Here is a 27,129-nt window from a genome sequence, read left to right as displayed (position 1 = left end):
TGCAAAGTTGATTCTGAGCTACTTTGATGTAATATTTGATGTTTTTTAAAATGTTGTTGATTTAAGAAGCAAATGAGAATCTATTAAATTAATATTTGTATTTTCAGACAAAGGTCTTCTTAATGATTTTGTTTGATTTTGAATAGTTTTGTTGAAGGTAATTCAAGCAACAGTTTTTCAATAACGGAAGGATATGTAAAAGTATGGTATTTGGGGTAAAAAGCACCCCTGCTGATGGGGTAAAAGGCACAATAGTTAACATGATAATGAATAGCTGACTGACTTTTCCATTTGTTGACATGACATGGTTAGATTCAGATGGCAAATATTATATCAAATTGGGTATCCATCTTAGAGACAATACCCATAATTAATAAATCAATAATATAAAAAAAAAAAAAATATATATATATATATATATATATAAATATATATATATAAATATATAATATTATATATATATAAATATATATATATATATATATATATATATATATATATATATATATATATATATATTTCATAATAAAATATAATTTATTGTTACGACTGTAACTCTATATTAAATATTATAGGATCTCCTTCAGTGCTTTTAGAAACTTTTAAAGTAATTTTGTTTTGAACAAGTATTAACCTAGCATTATTAAAAACATATTATTTTAGCTAAAATATTTGTATGAATACTGTGTGCCTTTTAACCCATGGTGGGGAGCCTTTTACCCCGTGTGTAGGGTAAAAGGCTCCCCCACCACCTCATACATATATAAGATTTTATACAAAATTAACCACTTTTATGACTTATTTTCACACAAAATTTGTTACTCCATCAATGTTCAATAAAAAAACATATATATTTTCCCTGCAATCTTACACTTTGAGCGTAGTGAAAAGCACATTTTTTCCTAAGGTGTGCCTTTAGCCCTGTTGTACCCTATATATATATATATATATATATATATATATATATATATATATATATATATATATATATATATATATATATATATATATATATATATCAAGCAACATCAAACACAGAGTCTGTAATGTTTGCTAAAATGTCATTCCTGAGTCTCAGCTGGATGGCTTTCATATATATATATATATATATATATATATATATATATATATATATATATATATATATAAGCGACATCGCAACATCAAACAGAGAGTCTGTAATGTTTGCTAAAATGTCATTCCTGAGTCTCAGCTAGATGGCTTTCATGTTGATAGAGACAATGGTGTACTTTACCTACTGTGGCACTGATGAGAAAAGCATTCTGGGATATGAATATATTCGGATGCTTGTCTATTTCTGCTTTTGGTAGCAATGATGTAGTATTGATTGGTCATTGATCTTCAGTCAAGGGGGAATAAATCCAGATAGCATGGTGTAGCTACTGCCATTTGTCCTTAAATAATCATGGCCATGAAGACTGATTCAGGCTATAAATCAAATCATTTTCGTATCCAGTATTGGCCAATACTGACAGGGTTACTGGAATCTTAAACTTTTTAAAACAACATATAAAACAACTGCTTGCTATTTAAATGTATTTTAAAATGTAATTTATTCCTGTGATGGAAACAGTTCCCTTTCGTGGGAACTGTTGACACTGCGTCATGACGCATTGGGAACCTTCTGCGTGATTACATCATTGAAGCACTCTTGTATATAACCAATCGTGTAGCAAGACGTTAGAGGCGGGGGAAGTCAAGGACCAGGAAAATATAAAGCATACCGGGATTCAGAGAACGCTAGCTTCTGTTGTCTTCAGCAAGCGCTCTATGTTATCGTGTGTCTTATTTGGTGTTGTTTGTTTTATTACATATAAACAAGTCACGATCTCTTCGTCTGAGGACAAGAGTATCCCACACCAATCCATATATTTATATATAAAAAAGACACGTATTATGGCGAGCAGCAGTTGAATGGGAGTTGAGTATGCCCTGGCAGCTCTCGAGGGAGCTGTCTGTGTGCACTGTAAAAAAAAAAACTCACTCTCAGGACACTGTGTTCCAGTGTTCCCCACGGACTGGGTCCCGCTTCTGCTGAGGCAGAGCGGAGGCTCCATTCGTGGGGTTCACATATCTGACAGAGGGGTTAGAGACGGGCGCCGCCCTTTCTCTGCCCTTACCTGCCAGGTTCAGTGCCGTCTCCCAGGTGGAAGCACGCTCTGCGGTTTCTTCCCCCGGGTTGAGGCACCAGTACTCACATGTACAGCTCTGAGGAGGTAAATTTTGCGATGTCGATTCAAGGACTCACCACCTCACAATAGTAAACAACAGTTTGAATCGCATTTCCCCCTGTGCTACACTACAAAGCGAGTGGGGATACACACGATTTATGTGTTGTTTGCTGGGAGTGGAGCATGCGCGTCAGCTCACAACTAACAGTGACAGTGTTCATTCATAAAAATGTCCCGAAGAAAAGTATGCTCTAGCGGGAGTTTTGTAGCTCCACTCCTGTTGGCTTTATTCTCGAGGGAATAAAAGTCTAACGCAAGGCTCAGATCTCGCGCTTGCAGAGGCAGCGCGTGGATTGAGTTTTCATTAAAGAATATATAGCTCGGATCTCGCGTTGCCGAGGCAGCGCATAGATTAAGCCTGCAAGAATGAATATACGCCTCGGGTCTAAAGAGTGCATTTGCAGAGGCTGCGCATAGATCACGTGTCCGTAAACATATATGTATTTATATATTGAGGGATCTGAGTAGATGGGAGTTTCCCTTTCTCTCTTTCCCTAAAATACCTTGTAAATTATTAAGAGCTATAATATTGAATACATTAAATTCTGAGGAATTTAAAAGAAAATAAAGGAGACCATTCTGCCAACCCTGCCACCTCATGTGTTTCAGGGCGCAGTGGTTTCCAGTGTTCCTCCAAGAAAGAGGAGGATTGTTGAGCAGTCAATTCAGATGTTCCCTGCCGGTTTGCTGTTTCAGGGCACTGGTCTGACTGTTCATCCAAAAAAAGACAGAGACAGAAATACTGAAGTCTTTGTGAGGTAACACAGATCTGCGGACTGTAATTATCACCAAGAAGGCTTCAAAGAGGTCCTGATGCCAGTGGCGCAGGACATTGGAGGGCAGCCCCCTCCAGAGAGGGTTGGGTATTAAAATACTTGGTACCCATCCCTCTTTGGCACCCTCAGGGGGCCGTTCTGCTAACCCTGCCACCCAGTGTGCGTCAGGGTGCAGCGGTCTCCACCGACCCTCCGAGGAGGGCCGGTCATCACTTGATTTGTCTTCTGCCGGTGCGCCGCTTCAGAACGTCGAATCAAGTGCTCAAAAAACACCCGAGGCCAGTCTCGAGAGACTGGTTCCCTCAGTAGATTTTATGGCAGAATGGAAACTTCTACCGAATATATCGAAATGGGTGCTGCTCATCATAGAAAAGGGTTACAGAATTCAGTTCGGGTCTCGCCCGCCCAGATTCAACGGGGTCCTTCCCACAGTGGTGACCCCAGAGCAGGTTCTGGTTATAGAACAAGAGGTTATGACGCTCTTGCAAAAAGGAGCTATAGAAAGGATTCCTCCTCCCAGCAAGCTGTCAGTCTTTTACAGCCGTTACTTCATTGTTCCAAAGAAGGATGGAGGACTACGTCCTATCATAGATTTACATGTGTTAAATCGCTCCATACAAAAGCTCAAATTCAAGATGCTTACACTCAAACAGATTATCCAACAGATCAAGTCCGAGGACTGGTTTGTGGCGATAGACCTGAAAGATGCGTACTTTCATGTGTCCATCCATCCATCCTCATCATAGGAGGTTCCTCAGGTTTGCTTTCTGGGGCAAAGCTTACCAATACAGGGTTCTTCCTTTCGGCCTATCACCCCACACATTCATGAAGTGCATGGATGCAGTTCTGGCTCCGTTGAGACTCCAGGGCATCTGCGTGCTGTATTATATCGATGATTGGTTGATCCTAGCTCAATCAGAGCAACTGGCAGTCCAGCATCGAGATGCTGTTCTGTCCCACATGAAAAGGCTTGGGTTGAGGCTCAATGCCAAAAAGAGTGTGCTAGTTCCGGCTCAGACTACCACTTATCTAGGTGTAGTCTGGGACTCCACCACGATGCAGACACATCTGTCCCTCGCTCGTGTGAGTTCCATTCTCGTAGCCATGAAAGGGGTGAAGTTAGACTGGTCACTCACTGTAAAACAGTTCCAGAAACTGGTGGGTCTGATGGCAGCTGTGTCCAACTTCATACCTTTTGGCCTTCTGCACATGAGACCGTTACAGTGGTGGCTCAGCACTAGGGGGTTTTCTCTGAGGGGAAATCCTTTTTTGTATGATCAAAGTCACGCGGCGATGCCTTCGTGCTCTGGTCATGTGGAAAAATCCCTAGTTGGAGTGGTCGCTAAGCTCAGGGTGTATGGGAGGACCATCGGCTCTCCTGGCACATAAATTGTCTGGAGATGATGGTGGTGTTTCTAGCATTGAAACACTTCCTCCCAGACCTGAGAGACCACCATGTGTTGGTCCGCACGGACAACATGTCAGTGGTCTCATACATAAACCATCAGGGGGGTCTGCGGTCTCGCCAACTATATTACTTGGCCCGTCGGATCCTCCTATGGTCCCAGGGGAAGCTGCTCTCACTGAAGGCAGCTTACATCCCAAGGTATCAAAATGTGGGAGCAGACACCCTGTCGAGGCAGGGGCCAAGGCCCGGGGGAATGGAGACTCCACCCAGAAGTGGTGGATCTCATATGAAAAAATTTCGGTCAAGCAGAAGTCGACCTATTTGCTTCGGGAGAGTCAACCCAGTGTCCACTCTGGTACTCCCTAACACATCCAGCATCTCTGGGTCTGGATGCCATGGTGCAGATCTGGCCGAGGCTACGTCTGTACGCATTTCCCCCGTTCGCTCTGCTCCCGGGAGTTCTGGAGAAAATACGCCAGGAAGGGGCCAGCCTAATACTGGTAGCCCCGTACTGGCCAACCAGAATATGGTTCTCGGACCTAGTGTCCCTCTTACATTGCTCCACAATGGAGCTTCCTCTCAGACAGGACCTCCTGTCTCAAGCAGGCGGCACGATAATACATCCTCGCCCAGAACTATGGAAGCTATGGGCCTGGCCTCTGAGGTAGCCTAGTTTGTGCTGAATACAGTGTAATGACACTTTTAATGACACTTTTTCCATTAATATGTTTATGAACAACTGAAAAAAGCACAAATGTCAGGGCATGTCAAAGGTACATGCCAAAAATCCTCAGACCCCTGAGTTCCTTTCACTGGAACTAAAGGCTGATTTATACTTCTGTGTCCGACCTACGCCGGAGCCTCTCCGCCGTAGGCTATGCGTCTGTTTTCATTTATACTTCTGTGTCATTGTCCGCATCGATGTGCATGCAGACCACTAGAAGGCAGTATATACGGTCATGTTGAGGATCTAGGCAAAAGCCGAAGAAGAAGCAGCTTTTCATGTACATTGTCAGAGAAGCTTACAAACAGAAGCGGCAGATAGGTAATGACTTTTGTTGCAGTTTGACTGAATGTGTCTCCTGGAACAGAGTTTTTCATTCATATGGAAGTTGAAAATGTGCACTCTTCTCCAATTGCTCCGCACAAGTTTTTTGACCTGAGGGAGGGTTCTAGCAGACCAATCAGAGCGCTTGCGGTCCGCATTGAATTGACACGTCATTACATTTTTGAAGAGATGCACGTCAGGCTAAGCATGCTCCACACAGCCTACGCCATAGCTACAGCATACACTCGATGCAGAAGTATAAATCAGCCTTAAGGGGCCAAGCCCAACCTCTGAAAAACAACCCCACACCATAACCCCCGCTCCACCAAACTTTACACTTGGCACAATGCAGTTAGCCAAGTACCATTCTCCTGGCAACCGCCAAACCCAGACTCATCCATCGGATTGCCAGACAGAGAAGTGTGATTCAGAGAACACGTCTCCACTGCTCTAGAGTCCAGTGGCGGCGTGCTTTACACCACTGCATCTGATGCTCTGCATTGTACTTGGTGATGTAAGGCTTGGATGCAGCTGCTTGGCCATGGAAACCCATTCCATGAAGCTCTCAACACACTGTTCTTGAGCAAATCTGAAGGCCACACAAAGTTTGGAGGTCTGTAGCTATTGACTCTGCAGAAAGTTGTCGACTTCTGTGCACTGTGCACCTCAGTATGCGCTGACCCCGCTTTCTGATATTACGTGGCCTACCACTTTGTGGTTGAATTGCTGTTGTTCCCAAATGCTTCCACTTTGTTATGATACCACTAACAGTTGACCATGGAATATTTAGCAGTGAGGAAATTTCACAAATGGACTTAATGCACAGGTGGCAACCTATCACGGTACCACGCTTGAATTCACAGAGCTCCTGAGAGCGACCCATTCTTTCACAAATGTTTGTAGAAGCAGTCTGCATGCCTAGGTGCTTGATTTTATACACCTGAGGCGATGGAAGTGATTGGAACACTTGAATTCAATGATTTGGAGGGGTGTCCCAATACTTTTGGCAATATAGTGTATAGCAGTAGGTACTCTATATTACGCTGCTTTCATTTTTAAAACAGATCTAATACACACATGTGATTGCTTTACTTGCTGTTTACGTTCACAGACATAACCAACTGTGTTTATGTGTACTTTGTGTGTTTTTGACATAACCGGATGTGTGCGCTCAGAAAACATATATCAGAAGTTTACACTGATATATGATTTAAAACACATGCAGATGATAAACTTTCATGATGATGAAGAACTGCAGTGTCACGTGAGCATGACCAAACATATGTTTTAGTTTTTGGCAGAGTATCCGAGGCACGAGTTGTACAGGCTTCGCCCACAGAAAGTGGGGTGGGGAGCAGCAGCTCATCTGCATTTAAAGATACATGCACGAAAACAGCGTGTTCTTCTGTCCACTCAAAAATGGGCATTTACAACATGGTGTAATGATGATCTGTGTGGTATTTTGAGCTGAAACTTCACAGACAATTTCTGGGGACACCAGAGACTTATATTACTGTGACGAGCAGGGCGGGCGAGAGCCGTGAGGGAACGGCGCGAGGCGTGCCGGCCTCGAGTCTCTCACGGAGGAGCTCCGGAGGCATAAAAGGAGGAGCGACTACAATGAAGGACGAGAGAGGACCAGGCCTGGACTTTATTTTATGTTTTATTATGTTTGTGTGGCCGGCAGACGTCCGCGAGGGTCTGCCGGCATTACTTTCGTTTTGTTGTTTGTTTATTTTATATTAAAGTTTTGTTGAATGTTCGCCGGTTCCCGCCTCCTTCTTCCCACATCTACTAACCTTGTTACATTGGTGCCGAAACCCGGGAGGAAGGAGGGACATGCCGTCGGAGAGCCCTCGCTGCTGAGGGGGATCGCGGTGCTGCGGAGTTCGGGCAGCGCGGGAGTGAAGACCGCGAGAGGCTGCCCGAGGCGGTGGTACTGGAGCCTAGTGAAAGGTGGGACGGAGAGCTCGAGGCCGTGCCCCTGGGACGAGGTGGGGTGGCTGCCGTCCAAGAGGGAGCGGAGGAGTCGCCGCCGTTCGCCGTGGGCCGGAGCCTGCTGCCGTCCGCCATAAAGGGGAGGAGCAGGGAACGGGGGACTCGCTGCCGGCTGCCCTCAGTCGGAGGAGCCATCACCGGCCGCCAGGAGGCGGTCGAGGATCGGGCCGTCCACCGAGCGTCCAGTGCCACCGCATGGCACCGCGAAGAAGAGCCTCTTGGCAGGCTGAGGACCGAGCGGCAGTGTGTCGGGGAACCGGACCAAGATTTTTTTTTTTCTCTTTTTCCTCTCTCCCCTCTCTCGTCCTGTCACTCCCCTTGCTTCCGTCTCCTTTCTCTCGTCTCGTCTGTCCTTACCCCCAGGTGCTGCGGCCGCCGAGACAGGCCCCGGGGGGGAGTAGAGCGCAGTCTCGGAGGTACCCCCCGGCCTGCGAGGGGCGTTGGGGGTATGTGACGAGCAGGGCGGGCGAGAGCCGTGAGGGAACGGCGCGAGGCCGGTGACGCGAGTGATAATGAGCGTCACCTGCGAGGCGTGCCGGCCTCGAGTCTCTCACGGAGGAGCTCCGGAGGCATAAAAGGAGGAGCGACTACAATGAAGGACGAGAGAGGACCAGGCCTGGACTTTATTTTATGTTTTATTATGTTTGTGTGGCCGGCAGACGTCCGCGAGGGTCTGCCGGCATTACTTTCGTTTTGTTGTTTGTTTATTTTATATTAAAGTTTTGTTGAATGTTCGCCGGTTCCCGCCTCCTTCTTCCCACATCTACTAACCTTGTTACAATTACATCTTGTAAAAAGGATCACAATAGGTCTCTATTGGACTCGGCAAATCAGGCATGCAATGACACTTTTTCATAGTAGTGTTGAAGTACTCTTCACTATTATCATATGTAAATAAGAATGAGCATGAGCTCACAAAGAATAAAAAAGAACTTAAGCACTTTTTATCATTGCATATTCATAATATAATGCTCTGGACTAGAACCAACTGCCTTACTAAGCTCTGCCATTTATTCAAACGATCTAAACAAATTCCTTTGAATCTTGGCTCAAGAAGATAATGGTTGGTAAGAGAGAGAGAGAGAGAGAGAGAAAAAAAAGATGTGTGTGAGAGTGTGACAATAAAGCAGAGATCCATGCAACTCATGTTCTCTCTTTTTTTCTTTGAGATGAGAGATGAAGACGAGAAAGGTGACATTTGGAATTTGAATGTCACAACCGGAGAAAAATGGCCCTTTGTCAAACGCTTGAGATAAATTGATCTGATAAGGACAGCACTGCATGCATTAGTGGTCTTTAGCCAGGCATTTAGTGTGTCTGAGACAATGTGGAGGAGTAGGAAAAGGAGGCACTGAGGTTAAGGCTAAGATCACATTGCACAGACAGGCCCTGGAAATGTCAAGGTGCAATTTACAAATTGATTCCAGCGACAATTGAAAGTCAATGGACAGGCGCAAACAGGTCTGTGTGCCACACAGAGTTGGGGAGTAACGGAATACATGTAACTTATTTACGTATTTAAAATACAAAATATGATTAGCTGTATTTCATTACATTTAACCCTCTACCGCATAGTGTTGCCATATGGCAACATATGGCAACATATTGTGTTCATTTCCTTGCCACCGTCTCTTTAAGAGAACATTCTCGTTTTTTTTTTTTTTTGTTGGTAAGAGAAGACCTTAGTTTAGCCAATGATGTGCTTTGGTTAAGTTGCTATTTTTTTCTGTGGCATGATTTCTGACAGACTGCCGTCTCTTGTATGTAGTTGCTGAAAGCAAATTAAAACGTCAATAACAAACAAGGACCTGCCCATGTCACATTCACAAAAAAAAAAATGTTAACATCATCTCAGGTAAGTTATGATGACATTTTCACCTCTCAAAAAAGTTTTTATGAAATTAGTTTTTGGTAAATCGATAAAATGTCTGTGTTGCCATATGGCAACACTACGCAATAATGGAATGGCATTATTATAATAGGTTAGATAGCTAGCAAAGGCCAGCTGCAGTCTGTTAAGCTATAACAATAAAAACATTAATGCTAGTGATATAATGTTGATTAGTCGTATGTTAAGGACTGCCATGACATTTGAATTATGAATTAAATCAACATCAGAGACATGCCACCAAAGCCAGTACTACTGGCCCAGACCTACCACTGGCCTACCACAGTGCAAGTGGTTGTAAGTGTATTGTTAGGGTGAAGTGCACCAAATGTGATGTGTACATGTGTCTCGCCTCTGAAAAAAAAAAAATAATAAAATAACATTTTAAATAAAATAACATAAAATTTTCGTACAGAAAAAAGGTGAAGTTTCAAGGATTATAGGGGATTTATGTTCATGAACTGCAATGTTTTTGGTTTTATGTCAATGTTTTATGATACATGATGAACAGTATTAGATTTGTTTTTAACTGTCTACATTTGCAATTTAAATAATATTCACGAAAAACGTAATGAAATTCAAAGAATATAAAGCATAATTCAGCAAAAGGAGAATGGAATAAATAAAAGCCCAAGAAGGTGTTGTTTATATTTACTGCTAAAGCTTATAATAGCACCAATTGATTCAATACAAACAACATTTCTAAAGAAAAATATTAACTATATACACTTACACTTATTCTAATTTACTTCCACTATTGTACGTTGTTGCCATATGGCAACATCTCATAAAGTACCTTAAAATAATATTTTTTTCCCAAATTTTTTTTACAGTACTTAAGACATTCTAAGAAAAGAAAAAGAGTCAAACATTTTTTTTTTAATAGATTTTTTATAATGCGTGCGGTAGAGGGTTAAATTTTAAATGCGTGGTAATCAAATTACAGTTACATCCAAAAAGTAGTTTAGATTACCAAAGTGAATAGTTAATTTTAATGTTATTTATTTCATTTAAACATTAATGTAAACTGTAACGGGCAATTAATGTAAACAGTAATTGGTGACTCTCACATAATAGATGTTTACATACACCCCACTAAACAAAATAACCAAATTTATATAAACTGCCCCATTCAAAAATGTACATACCCTTGAAACTTGAATTCAACCACCACTTTCAAGGTCCAGAAAGGTACTAAAGACATTGTTAAAACAGTCGACGTGACTGCAGTAGTTCAACCTTAGGGCCCATCCACATGGAGACAAGTTTAGCTGTATACACAAACATTTTTTATCGGATAGGCATTTCGTCCAGACGGATCCGGCGTTTTCAGAAGCTGAGACAGCTATTTTATGAAACAGGGTCCGAGAATGGATAAATCTGAAAACGGCACCCTTGTGTTTTCGTTTGTACAGCCAATCCGTATATTTTGTGAAATGATGATGTCATCATCCCATGTGTCGTCCCTAGTCAGACACCGCTAACAGCACAAAACAGCAAAAATAGGGGGCTACATGCTTGTGTTCATGCAGAAGCTACTGAGCCAAAATAAAGCATTATTTCTAAGCTTTACTAAAAAGTTTGTATACAGCGTGCAAGGTTTATGTGCATGCTCCAAGTCTTATTCTCCATTTTTAGTGTATCCTGGTGGCAGACATCGGTACTACATCATTTTGATTCGGTTTCAGTGGTTTTGTGTGTACACAGATATTTCTTGAGACGAGGTAAAAAAAAAGATTGGATAGGGAAAGTTCTGGCTTCGTGTGGATGTAGCCTTAATTTTATGAACCGACGAGAATACTTTTTGTGCGCAAAAACAAAACAAAAATAAAGATTTTTTTCAACAATATCTTCTCTGTCATTCTCATACGCTGTTTACGTTCAGTGCTCCCAGGTTCTAGGTCAGAACGCGACTCATTATTAGCTGGCTCCTGTGATTCGTGTGATGTTTGATGCAGGAGCCGGCCAATAATGAGTCGCCGTTCTGACCTAGAACCTGGGAGCACTGAAAGTAAACAGCATATGAGAATGACACAGAAGAGAAGATATTGTTGAATAAAATTGTTATTTTTGTTTTGTTTTTGCACACAAAAAGTATTCTCGTCACTTCATAAAATTAAGGTTGAACCAATGTAGTCACGTCGACTGTTTTAAAGATGTCTTTAGTTTCTTTCTTGACCTTGAAAGTGGTGGTTAAAGGGTTAGTTCACCCAAAAATGAAACTAATCTTATTTATTACTCACCCTCATGTTGTTTTACACCCATAACCTTCATTCATCTTCAGAACACAAATTAAGATATTTATGATGAAATTCGATGGGTCAGTGAGGCCTCCATTGCCAGCAAAGTCACCGAACCTCTAAAGATCCAGAAAGTTACTAAAGATGTATTTAAAACAGTTCATGTGAGTACAGTGGTTCAACCTTAATATTACAAAGTGACAAGAATACTTTTTGTGCAACAAAAAGCAAAATAATGACTTTTCAACAATATCTAGTGATTGCCAAATTCAAAACTGAAAAAAATGCTTTGAAGCTTTACAAATCTTTTGTTTCAAATCAGTGGTTCGGAGCGCCAAAGTCACGTGATTTCAGCAGTTTGGCCATTTGATATGCGATCTGAAACACTGATTTGAAACAAAAGATTCTTGAAGCTTCGAATCAGTGTTTTGAATCGCTAGATATTGTTGAAAAGTCGTTATTTTGTTTTTTTGGTGCACAAAAAGTATTCTCGTCGCTTTATAATATTAAGGTTGAACCACTGAACTCACATGAAGTGTTTTAAATATGCCTTTAGTACCTTTTCTGGATCTTGAGATGTTCAGTGACTTTGCTGGCAATAGAGGCCTCACTGAGCCATCGGATTTCATCAAAAATTTCTTAATTTGTATAGAGGGTATGCGTCGACGTCACTTTTCTGCCAAAAACGCGTTCCCTCAGCTGGACCGAGTAGCAAAAGAACCTGCTGCATGACTGTATTTAATAGGGGAAACTGCGAAAACGCGAGTAAAACAAACAAATTATACTAAACGTTGGACTCGAAAGTGTTTCTTACAACTTGTCAAATAAACCTAATCCATGGATATTGACATGCAGCCAGGAGTCGTGTTTCCTCACATTTATATGTGCCTGATTTCGACGGCGGGGAAATACATAAAGCAAATCTGCCTGTGAATATTTTATATAACTACAACATTAGTAGTTTAAATCAATGTAATCACTTATATCAATGTTATATCATCATATTGTCCAGCCCTAAAACATAGTTTTATAGTATAGTTTTTGTCAGTGTTGTTTATTAAAAAACACCCAGTTATGCAGAATATGAGATGGAAAATATTTAATTGATGAGTTGTCAATATAATATATAACAATACAATATATAAGGTATGATTTTACCTCAAAATCCAATAATTTGACACAAAATGATAACTGCAAATCCATGTTTCTCTGCCTGGAGTCCAGCTGTTTCTGTCAATTGCAGTGATCCATTTGCTTTTTTTTCTGTTGCTTTCTGCAGTTTTTAAATATATACCTCAGGTTTTGTGTCAAAGCTATTTGTACAGTCAATCACAAAGCTCTTTCCACTTTTGGATGTGTTTTGTGTGTTTTTCATGACATTCACGCTGAAAACCAATGCTGCCGCTCAGTCTTTTGCCACTTAGCGGGCGTGACCGCAGTCGTAATGGTCGATGGTGACGTTACATGCATACCCTCTGTTCTGAAGATGAACGAAGGTCTGACAGGTGAAGAACGACATGAGGGTGAGTAATAAATGACATTATTTTCATTTTTGGCTGAACTAACCCTTTAAAATGTTGTCTATGGACGAGTCATAAACCTCTCGGATTTCATCAAAAATATCTTAATTTGTCTTCCAAAGATAACAGAAGGTCTTATGGGTTTGGAATGACATGATGGTGAGTAATTAATGACAGAATTTTAATTTTTGGGAGAACTAACCATTTAACTGTCGGTCGTTACCTGAACGATCCACAAGTGTTTTAATGTTTTGTGATAGTTTGTGAGTCCCTTGTTTGTCCTGAACAGTTAAACAGCCTACTATTCTTAAGAAAAATCCTCCATCTGATTTTGAGACTCATCTTTTCACACTAAGGTCAACTGAGTGACTCACAACTATTACAAAAGGTAAAAGCATTTACTGATGCTCAAGAAGGAAGCAATGCATTAAGAGAATGGGGTGTAAACTTTGAACAGGATGATGATGTGTAAATTTTGTTTAAAGATCTTTTTTTTTTTTTTTTTTTTACTTCATTTAGTACTGCCCTTCAGAAGCTATGAGCTTCTTAGAAGACAAAATAATTACAATTGATCGTGTTCCTGCAATTCAAAAAGTTTTCACACCTCAGCTTAATAGTTTGTCTGCATTTTTTCCCTCAAGAAATACTGTGGAAAACTGATGTTGTTAAAAAATAATATGCAGAGGAAAACCAAGTCGTATGTTTGGTGGACCCTTATTAGTATTTAAAGTATTCTAAAGTATTTAGATTAAGTTACATATCTGTAGTGAAATACATTTTAAAAGTAACCTTCCCAACCTTGGTGCCACAGTACCCAAAAGAAGCTCATCTCTTTCATCACTTTCACTATAACAAATCTTTGTTTTATTCAGCTTTTGTAAATGTAATCTCTGAGCAAAAGGAACAGAGCGTGTCCAGGGTGTCAATGCAATGCTGAATCACTCAGACATCTTTAAAACCAATACAAAAACAACAAAATAAAACAATAGATGATTTTTCTATGGCCTTGATATGATGAAGAGAACAAGAAAACAGACACAGATAGACACACATAAATACCACTGTTGGCGGCACAAAGCTTTATCCTGCTTATTTCGCTCTCTTTGAAGAGCCAATGAAATGTTGAAGGTATAAAGAGAGAAACCCCAGAGGTTCGGCTCCACAGTGTCTATAAAATCAATAAGAGCACTCCATGCAGCAATGATAGCAACACAAACAGGGCGCTGGGCATTAACAGGCCTCTGTTACAGCACACAATTACTGTTTACATAGCACTGTCCTGACACACACACACACCCGTGTAGCCTCAGATTCGCTGTAACACGCTTTAAACTGCAGCTCCCTGGAGAAAGGAACGTAGAAGCGTATATTTTAACCTATATTTCCTTTAAAGTGAAACATTGCTCTGAACAAAAGAACAAAAGTCTGAGGACACCTCCTCAAGAAAGCCAACTGTTTGCATCAGAATGGAGGCCAAACTAGCAAACTTTTGCAAACTTTGTTAATGAAAACTATGAAGAAAAATGTTCGTTGACAACTGTTTTTCAACTAATAAGATGAGACAATGATGAAACGACACTGACATCATTAAACACTAACTGTGTCTCAACATACAATATTGTTGGCGAAAAAAGCAAAAAACTAAAAAACAAAAACAAAATCTCTCTGATTTCTTCAACAAAAAAAAAAGAAAAATTATTATTAAAATATTTAAACATGGCTCCATGAGCGTTCATGATTGGGGTTGACAGATCTCAGGAGTTTAAATCCCCCAATCAGAGCTTTTCTCTTGTGTGCACCCATGCACACAAGCTCTCTACACTGCAGAAAAAGTGCTGTGGATCTGAAAACGGACAAATGTGCAAGCTGGATACATTGAGATGTTCTGCTCAAATAAAAGTTATACAGTTATAAAATGTTATACAGTCAGTCTGTGTTCCTTTATGTGTGTGCTGCGATAAATCTGCAAACAAACCATCTCAGTGATGAACTGTAATTACTGTAATTAGAACTAGGAATTTCACTGTTTTCGAGTTTTAGAATTTTTACTTATACAAAGTGTGTTAAAGGTGCTACAGAGGATCTTTTCGTCGACTGAGAAACTAAAGACTGTTGTTTTTGAAATGAGCGCATGCGTAGGAACAACCCCCCTCCTTCACAGCTCATTTCGAGGGAACGCCTCCCAAAACTTGTGGACGAGTATTGAAACACGAGTGTTTGTTTACCACCGGCATTCGCTGTCTTGTTAGTGGATTCATTATGTCGGACTCACCGCAGGTAACTTATAATCTGCAGTTGTTACTCCTGTCTCCTGACAAAAACATTGCATGCAGTGCCTGTGGAGTGTGGAAAGTTACTGGAGCGTGCAGCCGCGCTCGTCTCTCACACGGAACGTCATGGTAGTGATTGACAAGCCAGAGGGCCAATCGTTTACACGATGATCGTGTAAACGATTGGCTGATGTTTTTAAGGCCCTACCTCGTGCACAGATGATGTATATTAATATTATTCCTTTCAGTGCACCTAATAAATAGTCTTGTATCAATTAGTAAAGACAGTTTCAAGTAATATTGCAAAAATGTATAAAACAAAACATCCTCTGTAGCACCTTTAATTTATATAATAATAGTGTAAGTCAGGCAAATCAGGTAAATCAAATCAGACAACAATCAAGATCAGTAATCATGAATCATTAAAATGTTGAGCCAAAAAAAAAAATATGATTATTAGTTTAACCAGCATGACTAAAATAATTTAATTGACTAAAACTGGACTACCAGACAACTAAATCTTGACAAAAAAAAAAAAAAAAAAAAATGGATAGGTTGACTAAATTTGATAAATAAATAAATAAATAAATAAATAAATATAAATAAATAAATAAATAAAAATGAAATTTGACAAAGGACCAAGACTAAGACTAAATTAAACAAATAGCTGAACACTAGGACAAACACAAACACACATACAGCTCAAGTAGGTACAGTGTGGTGAGTCATTCGGAACTGAATTGCGAATGCCTTTAAAATTCCCATTCAATTCCTCAACTGGAAATGAGGTAGCAAACAGAACACAGAATTGCAATTCGATTTTGAATGTAAAGAAAAATAATTTAAAAAAAACCAAACTGAAATAAGATTCGAAGTACTAAAATTACTAAAACTAAATAATAAATTAAAGCTAAATAGAAAATTAAAAAGAAAATACGAATTGATTGCTGGCTTGACAAATGCGAAATTAATTCCAATTCGGTCATGGACTGAAAGACAAAATTCTTAAAGTCCCCCTGTAGTCAATAATTGTATCCCTTAAAACTCATCTTTCATCATTAAAATGACATATTTAAACATTTTTATTTTGTGTGTGTGTGTGTGTGTGAAAAAAAATTCCTAATGCCTTAAAATAGCTTGAATGTAACGTCTCGGTTACAAAGGTAACCCTCGTTCCCTGAAGGAGGGAACGGAGACGTACGTCGGACAGACCGACGAATAGGAATCTCGCTAGAGAGGCCAATCTACTTCGAGTGTAACTAAACGAGCCAATGCACATTGGCATGCAATCATATGCATCAGCTGCTCGCCTCGCAGCGCGGGTATATAATGAGCAGCAGGTGCGTTGCATCTTCAGGTTTTCGCTGAGGAGCCGAACCGGATAGGCGGCAGCATCAGCGGGGTACAGCGACTGTGGCGACGGGACGTACGTCTCCGTTCCCTCCTTCAGGGAACGAGGGTTACCTTTGTAACCGAGACGTTCCCATTCAGTCGGTCACGTTCGACGTACGTCGGACAGACCGACGAATAGGAATCCCTACCAAAGCGCCACAGGAGCTGCCCCCTTCCAGCGCTCTGTTGCAAGCCACCTGAACCCCCTTGCCTGAGGATGGTGGGACAGGGCTAACACAGAGAGAGTCGATCACTGCTGTTCCCCAAAACCCATTCAGTGAGACTATTGGATAACGCTGGGAAAGCGTACCCTTCGCTGGGAAAGGAACGCTGCGGAAGCCACATCCTTCCCCGAAGGAGTTATGTGGAGAAGTACATATGGACTAACCCTGTAGGGCTGTGCTACATATGGAAGAGCTGGGGTGACTCCAACCCGATGAAGGGTAGGTTCTCCCAGAGGGAAAGACACGGGCTTCGTTTAGGAGCAACCGTGGAACCAACCATACGGGATCCCCGTAGGGTCACACATATGGAACCCAGCCTAAACCCGGTTCTCAAGGATACAACGGAGTATAGGCCTGGCGCCAGACGCTCCGCCACGTCGGCTGCCGAAGGGATATCGGAGGACTCGACAGGGTCTGCCTTGTAGGGACTCTCTGGAGAAAAGAAGCGCATGTAGCGCAGCAAGCCGACACTAAGCCGGGGCCTCTCCGTGCCTCTGACCTGTGGCGAGAACATGGGAGGAGACCGGCTCGACACGAAGGCTATAGTATCTAGCGAACGTGTTAGGTGTCGCCCAGCCCGCAGCTCTACAAATGTCTGTCAGCGAGGCGCCACGAGCCAGCGCCCAGGAGGATGCGACACCTCTCGTGGAGTGAGCATGCAACCTGAGCGGGCAGGGCACACCCTGAGCTTGGTAAGCCAGGGCGATGGCATCCACTATCCAGTGGGCCATCCTCTGCTTGGAGACAGCCTTTCCCTTCTGCTGGCCTCCATAACAGACAAGAGCTGGTCTGAGGTCCTGAGGCTTTAGGTTCTGTCTATGTACAGTCGCAAAGCGCGGACTGGACAGAGTAAAGCCAGGGCTGGGTCTGCCTCCTCCGAGGGCAGCGCTTGCAGGCTCACCACCTGGTCCCTGAAGGGAGTGGTAGGAACCTTGGGCACATAGCCAGGCCGGGGTCTTAGTACCACGTGGCTATCACCCGGCCCGAACTCCAGGCACGATTCGTCGACCGAAAATGACTGCAGGTCCCCTACCCTCTTGATGGAGGCCAATGCCACCAGCAGCAAAGTCTTCATAGACAGAATCTTTAAGTCTGCTGACAGCAAAGGCTCAAAGGGAGCAATCTGAAGTGCTCTCAGCACCAGAGTGAGGTCCCAAGAGGGTATGGAGAGGGGACGAGAAGGATTTAACCGTCTCGGCCCCCTAAGGAACCTGATGACCAGGTCGTGCTGACCAACAGATTTGCCATCTAAGTGGTCGTGGTAAGCGGATATAGCAGCAGTATGGACTTTTGAGGGTGGAGGGGGACAGCCTACGCTCCAACCCTACTGCAAGAAGGAAAGCACGACTCTGATCGAGCATCTTCGGGGGTCTTCCCGGCGAGAAGAGCACCACTCGACGAACAGGTTCCACTTTGGAGGCGTAAGCACGTCTCGTAGACAGTGCACGTGCCGAAGTGATGGTGTTAAGTACCTCAGGGGGTAAGTCACCTAGAACCTCCGCATCCCGTCCAAGGGACCAGACATGGAGTTTCCAGAGGTCTGGACGCGGGTGCCAAAGAGTGCCCCGTCTCTGAGAAAGAAGGTCTTTCCTCAGAGGGATGGGCCAGGGAGGGGCTGTCGCGAGGAGTGAGAGTTCTGGGAACCAGGTCCGGTTGGGCCAGTAAGGCGCAACTAACAAGACCTGCTCCTCGTCCTCCCTGACTTTGCACAGGGTCTGTGCAAGTAGGCTCACTGGGGGAAACGCATATTTGCGCAGGCCCCGGGGCCAGCTGTGAGCCAGTGCATCTGTCCCGAGTGTCCCCTCGGTCAGAGAGTAAAACAACTGGCAGTGGGAGGTTTCTGGTGAGGCAAACAGGTCTACCTGAGCCTTTCCGAATTCTCTCCAGATCAGCTGAACCACCTGGGGGTGGAGTCGCCACTCTCCTGGCAGCGCAGCTCGTGATAGCTCGTCGGCCACACGGTTGAGCACACCGGAGACATGAATGGCGCGAAGCGACCTCAGATGCTTCCGACTCCACAGGAGGAGATGGCGGGCGAGTTGTGACATGCGACGGGAGCGTAGACCACCTTGACGGTTGATGTACGCAACGGTCGCAGTGTTGTCCATACGGACCAGTACATGCTTGCCCTGAAGCAGGCCTTTGAGGCGGCTCAGAGCAAGGCGTACTGCCAGCAACTCGAGGCAATTGATGTGCCAATGCAGATGGGGTCCCGTCCAAACCCCTGAGACTGCATGCCCGTATTACGTGGCACCCCAGCCGGTGGCAGAAGCATCTGTGAACACCACAGCATGCCGGGACACCTGTTCTAGGGGCACTCCTGCCCGAAGAAACAAGGGGTCCGACCACGGACTGAAGGTTCGGCGGCACTCCTGAGTGATTGGCACCCGGAATGTGCCGCGCTGCCACGCCCATCTCGGGACTCGGCCGTGAAGCCAGTGCTGAAGCGGTCTCATATGAAGCAGACCGAGCGGTGTTACAGCCGCAGCAGCCGCCATATGCCCCAGGAGCCTCTGAAAGAACTTCAGTGGGACCGCTGTCCTGCCATTGAATGTATTCAGGCAGTTCAACACTGACCGAGCACGTTCCTCTGTGAGGCGTGCTATCTGCTCGACCGAATCCAACTCCATACCGAGAAAAGAGATCCTCTGCACCGGGGCGAGTTTGCTCTTTTCCCAGTTGACCTGAAGCCCCAACTGGCTGAGGTGTCTGAGCACCAAATCCCTGTGTTTGCACAACTGATCCCGGGACTGTGCTAGAATGAGCCAGTCGTCGAGATAGTTGAGAATGCGAACACCCCGTTCTCTCATGGGAACAAGGGCTCCCTCCACGACTTTCGTGAAGACGCGGGGAGACAGGGCCAGCCCGAAGGGTAGGACTCTGTACTGATATGCTCGACCTTCGAACGCGAATCTCAGGAATGGCCTGTGTCGCGGAAGAATTGAAACATGGAAGTACGCGTCCTTCAGGTCAATCGCTGCAAACCAATCTCGGGGACGGATGCACTCGAAAATGCGTTTCTGCGTGAGCATTTTGAATGGTAGCTTGTGGAGGCTCCGATTCAAAACTCGCAGGTCCAAGATCGGTCGTAACCCGCCGCTTTTCCTGGGTACAATGAAGTAGGGGCTGTAGAACCCCGACCTCAAATCGGCTGGAGGGACCGGCTCTATCGCGTCCTTCGCCAGTAGGACTGCGATCTCCGCACGCAGGACAGGGGCATCGGCATCTCTCACTGTAGTGAAGAGGACGTCCCTGAACTTGGTGGGGGGAGCCGGGCGAACTGAATCGCAAAGCCGACCCTGATGGTCCGAAGGAGCCAGAGAGACGGACTGGGGAGCGCTAACCCGGCTCGCAGAGACCGTACAAGCAGGACCAAAGGGACCACCGGTGTACCCGCAGCAGGGCAGCGAGGTGGAACACAGGGACGCGGCTCGGGGGGCTCTCTTTGTGAGGCGGCCCGAAGCGGCGTCACAGTGTGCTAGGCAACACTTACCTGGCTCCACGGATGGACAGAGGGAGCAGTCGAGGCTTTGGCTGCCCGCTGCTCGCTGCTGTCCGCTGGCGACAGAAGAGGGGGATGAGAGTGGTGAGGTTTTTCTCCTCCCACTGCTCTCCAAACCCTCTTCAGACCTGGAAATGGAGGAACTGCTCTTTAAAATTTGGGTACCGCTGCCTCTTGGGTCAGTGGCGGAACAGAAACAAACCCAATAAAGGATTTACCACCTGGCCCTCCTCCAGGGGTGGAAGAGCAGCCCCACCCATCTCTGGGTCGCCCGTCTCAGGGGTGATTCTCACCAACCAGTTAAACAGCTGCAGAGACGGGAGGCGTCATCTCCCCGCAATGGATACAGCAGAGCCTGCTGGGCCGGAGTTTCTTGCAGGGGACGACACCCTTGGCGACGAGCAGACTGAGGGGCGGCCCAAGAGGAACTCAATGGTTTGTCATGGGAAGCTCCCCTATCCGCTACTAACTGAGGAGAACCGCTGGGCTCAGTCCTCGACAGTGTCACCGAAAGGCCACCTCGTAAGATGGGAGCATTGAGAAAGCATTTAGCTTGACAACCTCTCACACCTCACAAGGTAAGCCAGGGGGCACTTCTGGACCACGGAGGTGGACATCGTCTGGCTGAGGGCCTGCGCCGTGACTTTGATCACGGTTAGTCAACAAGCGCAGCTCAACCCCAGCACAGAACTACCCTCATGCAAAAAGAGTGCCTTGGCCTCACATGCAGGGTGGGTGTGGTCTGTGTACAGCCACCCCATCCAAGAGCGTAGTGAGAGAGGAAAAACTTATGCAGATTGGCACCTTTGGCATTCCATATTTATGGCACCAATATACCCCCATACTGCCAAGTTTTCCATGCACATCTGGAAGACCCAGGAAAGCATGGCTGTAAACTCTGAATCTGAGTCAGCATAAGCACACACCATTACAGTGGGCAGCGTCACCCTCATTTCCAGAGCATAACAGCACTCTCTCCGATGCTGCAATCGACGTCTGACCCTCAGATGGAGCTCTGAATGAAATGCTAGGTTCCCCTATGAAAAGGACCAGCAATCCAATCCAGAAACTGCACAGCTTGCAATGCGCTAGAGAGGGAGGGGCCCTAGGGGGTTGGTTCCCCGAAGGAACCCCTCAACCTCATGTCACCCAAGCCATATCAGCAAAGTAGACCTCTTCTGGTGCACCAGAGAGGGCGCTACAATGGAGATTACGCAAGGGAACCGCGCATCTAGAGCGCCGAGCGAGCGCTGGGTTGCCGTGACAACCCGCGCTGCAGCCCGGCAGCTCGACGGCACACGACACGCAGAGGAGCGAGAGGTTTGCTCTCGCTGATCTCCGCGGTCTCCCAGAGTGTCGGGCAGAGCCGCGGCTGTGCTTTTACACACAAGCGGCAGCTGGCCAACAACAGAGGGGACTCAAGCTTCCCGGAGAAAGAAGAGTCACGACCGGCGTGTCGACGTGATCATGTTCTCATATGAAAACATGAACACCCACGAACATCATTTCAGCACGCGCCCAGACATGCGAAACGGTGATCGTGGCCGTCAGTGAGGACAGGAACGATCGCATCCAGAAACACAAGTAGGATGTCGTCTTTAAAAAGACGCGAATCTACTTGTGTAAGCTCTTTCAGGGACTTTACTCTTTTAGAAGTGCTGAAGCACGCAGGGGAACGGCCACCGCAACACAGACAGGGATTGTGTGCAGCCTGTCATGTGCTTTCTCTCTCTTTGAAGGCGCTCACTCTTACCAGCCGTAAAAACGGCTTTTCAGCGCTCAAAAGCGCACCGTACCGGCCGTGAGAACAGCCTTCTGACGCTGTCAAACAGCTATTTGCTCAAAAACGGCAAACGAAACAGAAAAAGAGAGGACGTCGACCCCGCTGCTGTGCTGTTCGCCCGCACTCGGAAAAAAAGAGAAGTTCAACCAAAAGCTTGACTCGTCTTCTAGCAGACACTCGCTTGCAGAGAACAGGAACAAACACCGTTCGGCTCCGAAGCGAAAAGCTGAAGATGCAACGCACCTGCTGCTCATTATATACCCGCGCTGCGAGGCGAGCAGCTGATGCATATGATTGCATGCCAATGTGCATTGGCTCGTTTAGTTACACTCGAAGTAGATTGGCCTCTCTAGCGAGATTCCTATTCGTCGGTCTGTCCGACGTACGTCGAACGTGACCGACTGAATGGGAACTCTACACCCTTGCCTCATTTAATATACACAGATCTATGAATATGATAATTAGCCCCGACTCCACTCACTCGCACAAGCTCAGACGAGATCCACTTGGTCAATTTACTAAGGGAAACACTGCACAATGTTATTGCTTTTTACAACGTTGGACACATAACGTTAATTAAATATGATTAGCATTTTGCTTGATGTTATCAAACAGCTAATAATGTGTTACTAATGTTACACAAACCATGCTCCCATTCACGAGTCAGACAGCTGCCTTCTAACAATCAGTATCCTTAGAAACGCTTTGATCAACTCAGAACGTCAGTGGAGAAAGGTGTATAAGTTTATCATAACATCGTAATATGCATCATACACATACCTGCCATATTACTAAATCTACATGATTTTTCATATAAACAGAAAAATATACTGAGATAACAACCTTCTTTTAGGACTCCCTTATGTGGTCAGTTAATGATACGCTAAAGCCCGCCAACATGCTGATGTGATTGGTTATTAGGTAGTTTGTGACGTCAGAAACACCAGCGATTTCAAACCGTGGGTTTGAGACTGTCTTTGGTTTACTGCAGTTTTAAAGAGAAGATACTCAGCAATAGTGTTGACTTATGAATTTGCACATGGTTTGTCTTAAAGGTGCCCTGGATTCAAAAATCCTCAATATTTGCATATGCCAACCCATGTTCCCAACATTATGAAAGGCATTAGACAAGGGCAGAACGTCTGGATCTATGAACAGCTGAATCATCAGACTAGGTAAGCAAGCAATAACAACAGCGAAAAATGGCAGATGGAGCAATAATAACTGACATGATCCATGATATCATGATATTTTTAGTGATATTTGTAAATTGTCTTTCTAAATGTTTCGTTAACATGTTGCTAATGTACTGTTAAATGTGGTTAAAGTTACCATTGTTTCTTACTGTATTCACGGAGACAAGAGCCGTCGCTATTTTCATTTTTAAACACTTGCAGTCTGTATAATTCATAAACACAACTTCATTCTTTATAAATCTCTCCAACAGTAATTGGAGTGTAATGTTAGCTTTAGCCCCGGAGTACTATCAAACTCGTTCAGAATCAAATATAAACACCCAAATAAATACTATACTCATATGACCCGAAGCATGCATGCAGCATACATGACGAGCATTTGTAAAGATACATTTGAGGGTTATATTAGCTGTGTGAACTTTGTAAATGCACTGTATTATAGAGTCGTGAGCTCGATGGGCAGGGAGCATGAGATTTAAAGGGCCAGCAGCCCCTGAATCGGTGCATAGTTAATGATGCCCCAAAATAGGCAGTTAAAAAAATTCATTTAAAAAAATCTATGGGGTATTTTAAGCCTGAACTTCACAGACACATTCAGGGGACACCTTAGACTTATATTACATCTTGTAAAAATAACATTCGATGGCACCTTTAAAGCATGTTAAAAACACCAGATAGACCTATGAACAATATTAAAAACTTGATTTTCACCACAGGGGGAATATAAATTCAGAATTTGTTCAATCATGTTACAGGAAGCTATGCACACCAATATAAATTCCAAAGTCATATGAATCGTGCACATTTTAGACTATCCTACATCTAAATGGATTACGCATACTTTATCTACTCACATTTTGACCGATGACAAGCATATACGAAAAACCAATGATATCTGTTGAAGAGGAGGTTAAAAAGCCCTTGTGGAACACTTAAATACCACTCTGGACTGATTAGACTATAGGGCTTGAGAACATTGCTATCTTACAGCGATCTGACATACATTTTGAAGTTTTTCTTGGTGCAAGATGACAGTTGAGCATGATTGGCAAGAGCAGCCCGTCAAGCATCACTGCAAAAAGGTGGTTTTAAGCGGGGCTTCTTACAGACCTGCTCTTAAATAGTAACTGGTTTTACAAGGGGGTCAAAGAGGCATTTGAGATTCAGCTACGAGTATGAGGAGGAGAGAAGACAGGAGATTGCATGATAAGCTTATTCAGAGAACGGTCTTCTTTTAAATGGATTTTAAGGGCTTTGAAGAGTTCTACAATGAATGCCCTGCAAAACGTTCCTTCCTTTTTTTCTTTTTCTTTTTTTTTTTTTGAGGTAAAGAGAAGCATATGAAATTCAAAGCAGTTTGATTCTTGTGCTACAGTATAAAGCAGGAAAGAGCAGACTATTCTTATACAGCACTGCAACAGAAGCATATATCGCGAGGTTGTGTAGGGCCATCTCTGTACGCATATTAATTGGATATTATCATCAGTGTTAATCACAAGGAGGGAAGTGTGTTTGAGTGTACTGCAAACCCTCAATTTCCATTTTTATAGGTTCACACTGGAAAGGACTGTATCCAGATCTATTGTTTAAATTGTGATGGTTTAAACTGAGAAAACAGTGACCTGTTAAATAACTGCTTTCCATCCCAGCTCGGGAGAAATAAGATGACTCATAACTGGGAAAAAAAGTTTTAAATGTCGTGCAAGCCAACTCAGATGGTTTGAGTGTTCTCTCTCTATCTTCTGCACATCCCACACAAATATGCTCCCTCTCTTTCACAACACACAGACATAAGAGTCACTTGTTCTTGCAATGTTTGTATTCAAAATACTGCCATTTTGCCTAATTTGTTGTGTGGATGACCACTGCAAATTGTGAGTGTAAACAGAAGGGAGGAGTTACGGGAACAAACAGGGATGAAAGGAGACACAGGTTCGATGAGGAATTGACATCACTGCAATTCAGTCCCTTAGACAGGTGAGACCCGGGAGTGTCGTGATACAGGATGAGTTGTAAGCATCAGTTTATAAATAATATTAGGGTGACATCACAATCATACATTCCTATCACCCTCCAGAGTTGACTGCAGAAGTTTATGTGTAAAAAATGTAAAAGATTTACTGGACAAAACACTATTCTGAGGTATGAAGTTACATTTTATGTGTGGTGTGACTTACCTTTAGTATACCTTACAATTTACATTTCAGGCTGGTCTTAAAGGGTCCCACAGGTGTACCTTTGGGGCTACTGTGACAAGCTGCACCCCTTTTTGGAATTATTTTTATCATTATAACCACTCGGTTCTCTTTTTCCAACATCCAAACAAGCTTTGGACAAGGAAGGTAGCACTACTTTTCATTGTGTATTTCTACAGGACCCACAAAGATTGCACAAAATGAGACTGTCACAGTTGTGAGAGTGACAAACATGCACTCACAAACAGTTTTAGAATTGCTAGCACATGCTTTTTATGTATTTCTGTATTGGTTGTGGTTTTATTTGCTGTTAGTTTTGAATTAAAATGTTACATATAGGCATATGTTTACAGTTTTAATAATGAAATGTATAAAATGAAGCAGTTTGGGTTGAGTTGGACGTGTATTTTTTTAACAAATATATTTTATTTCCACAATAGATAGAGTTTTCAACTGGTATAATCCACTCAGGTAGTGCCAACAACAACAACACTCTTTGTACTTGACCTTGATTTACAGAGTTGTAAATTTATAACCTACTTTAATATGGCAGACCCACTTTATCAATTTCATATCAGTGTTTCAGAGCGTAAAAAACAGAGTTATAGGCTTTGAACGTGTTACAACATTCTCCGGTCTTCCCGACCTTATGGGTTTGTGTGGGATGCACAAACCCAGTTTGTGTGATGCTGAGCATAAGCCTTCAGAACTACAGAACGACAGTAAACAGTGCGTTTCTAATCTTTCCTGCACTGAGCAGCCAGTCAAAACAAAGAGCAATATTCTGAAATGTGGGTATAAAGTGTCATTAGCCAAATAAATATATAATACCTTGGCCAAATTGAAAGACTGAACGAGATTTTAGCGTCTCATGTGCACGCAATACGCACTATAAACATACACAATATGCATATGAATAGGCATTATGCTATGATATAGTATCAAACTCACCTTGGTTTGGATGGCCGGGGTCTGTCAACATCAATCCCGGTAAAGCAAACACGAAGAAAAATCTTTGAAAAGTCATTTTTTGTATCCAGTTGAAGTCGGTGACAGTTACTAAAGAAAAGAGTCCACGACGAAATATCCAGTAATACAATTCATTTAACTATTATTAAGGATTTTGCGCGTCAGCCGCCTCGTTCCCCGCACCGCGAAAACGCGGACACAGAGCGACAGAAATGCCAGCCCATTTCGCACAACTACCGGCGGCACTTGAAAAACTTACAGAATTTACCCCATAAATAGGGCAGAAGCTGTGAGATAAGTTATCACTAACGATGCTTGGTTGTCAACACTTGAAATAACGGCAGACTAGTTATGTTCTCCAGTCGTAAATATCCATTAACGGGCTTTCCCTTACTCTAAACGTTAACGCTGTGCCGTCGACACGAGCCTGGCGAGTATCACGCGCATAAACTTGTCAAATCAGTCTCG

At 43.7% G+C, this 27,129-nt stretch overlaps 1 protein-coding gene across 2 annotated transcripts in view; it reads right to left on the bottom strand.

Annotated features, from left to right (window-relative positions):
* Window positions 1–26,733, bottom strand: part of epha6 (eph receptor A6) — a 175,690-nt gene extending 148,957 nt beyond the window's left edge. For both annotated transcript variants that reach the window (XM_067405288.1, XM_067405289.1), the window contains exon 1: window positions 26,644–26,733. In XM_067405288.1, coding sequence (XP_067261389.1) covers window positions 26,644–26,719 — 76 coding nt within the window. In that variant the 5' untranslated portion in view covers window positions 26,720–26,733. The remainder of the gene's footprint in view (window positions 1–26,643) is intronic.
* Window positions 26,734–27,129: the final 396 nt, after the last annotated feature.

This window comes from Chanodichthys erythropterus, chromosome 12 (genome assembly GCF_024489055.1).
Source record: "Chanodichthys erythropterus isolate Z2021 chromosome 12, ASM2448905v1, whole genome shotgun sequence".
NCBI lineage: Eukaryota > Metazoa > Chordata > Actinopteri > Cypriniformes > Xenocyprididae > Chanodichthys > Chanodichthys erythropterus.
This window is presented reverse-complemented; position numbering and strand designations above follow the sequence as displayed.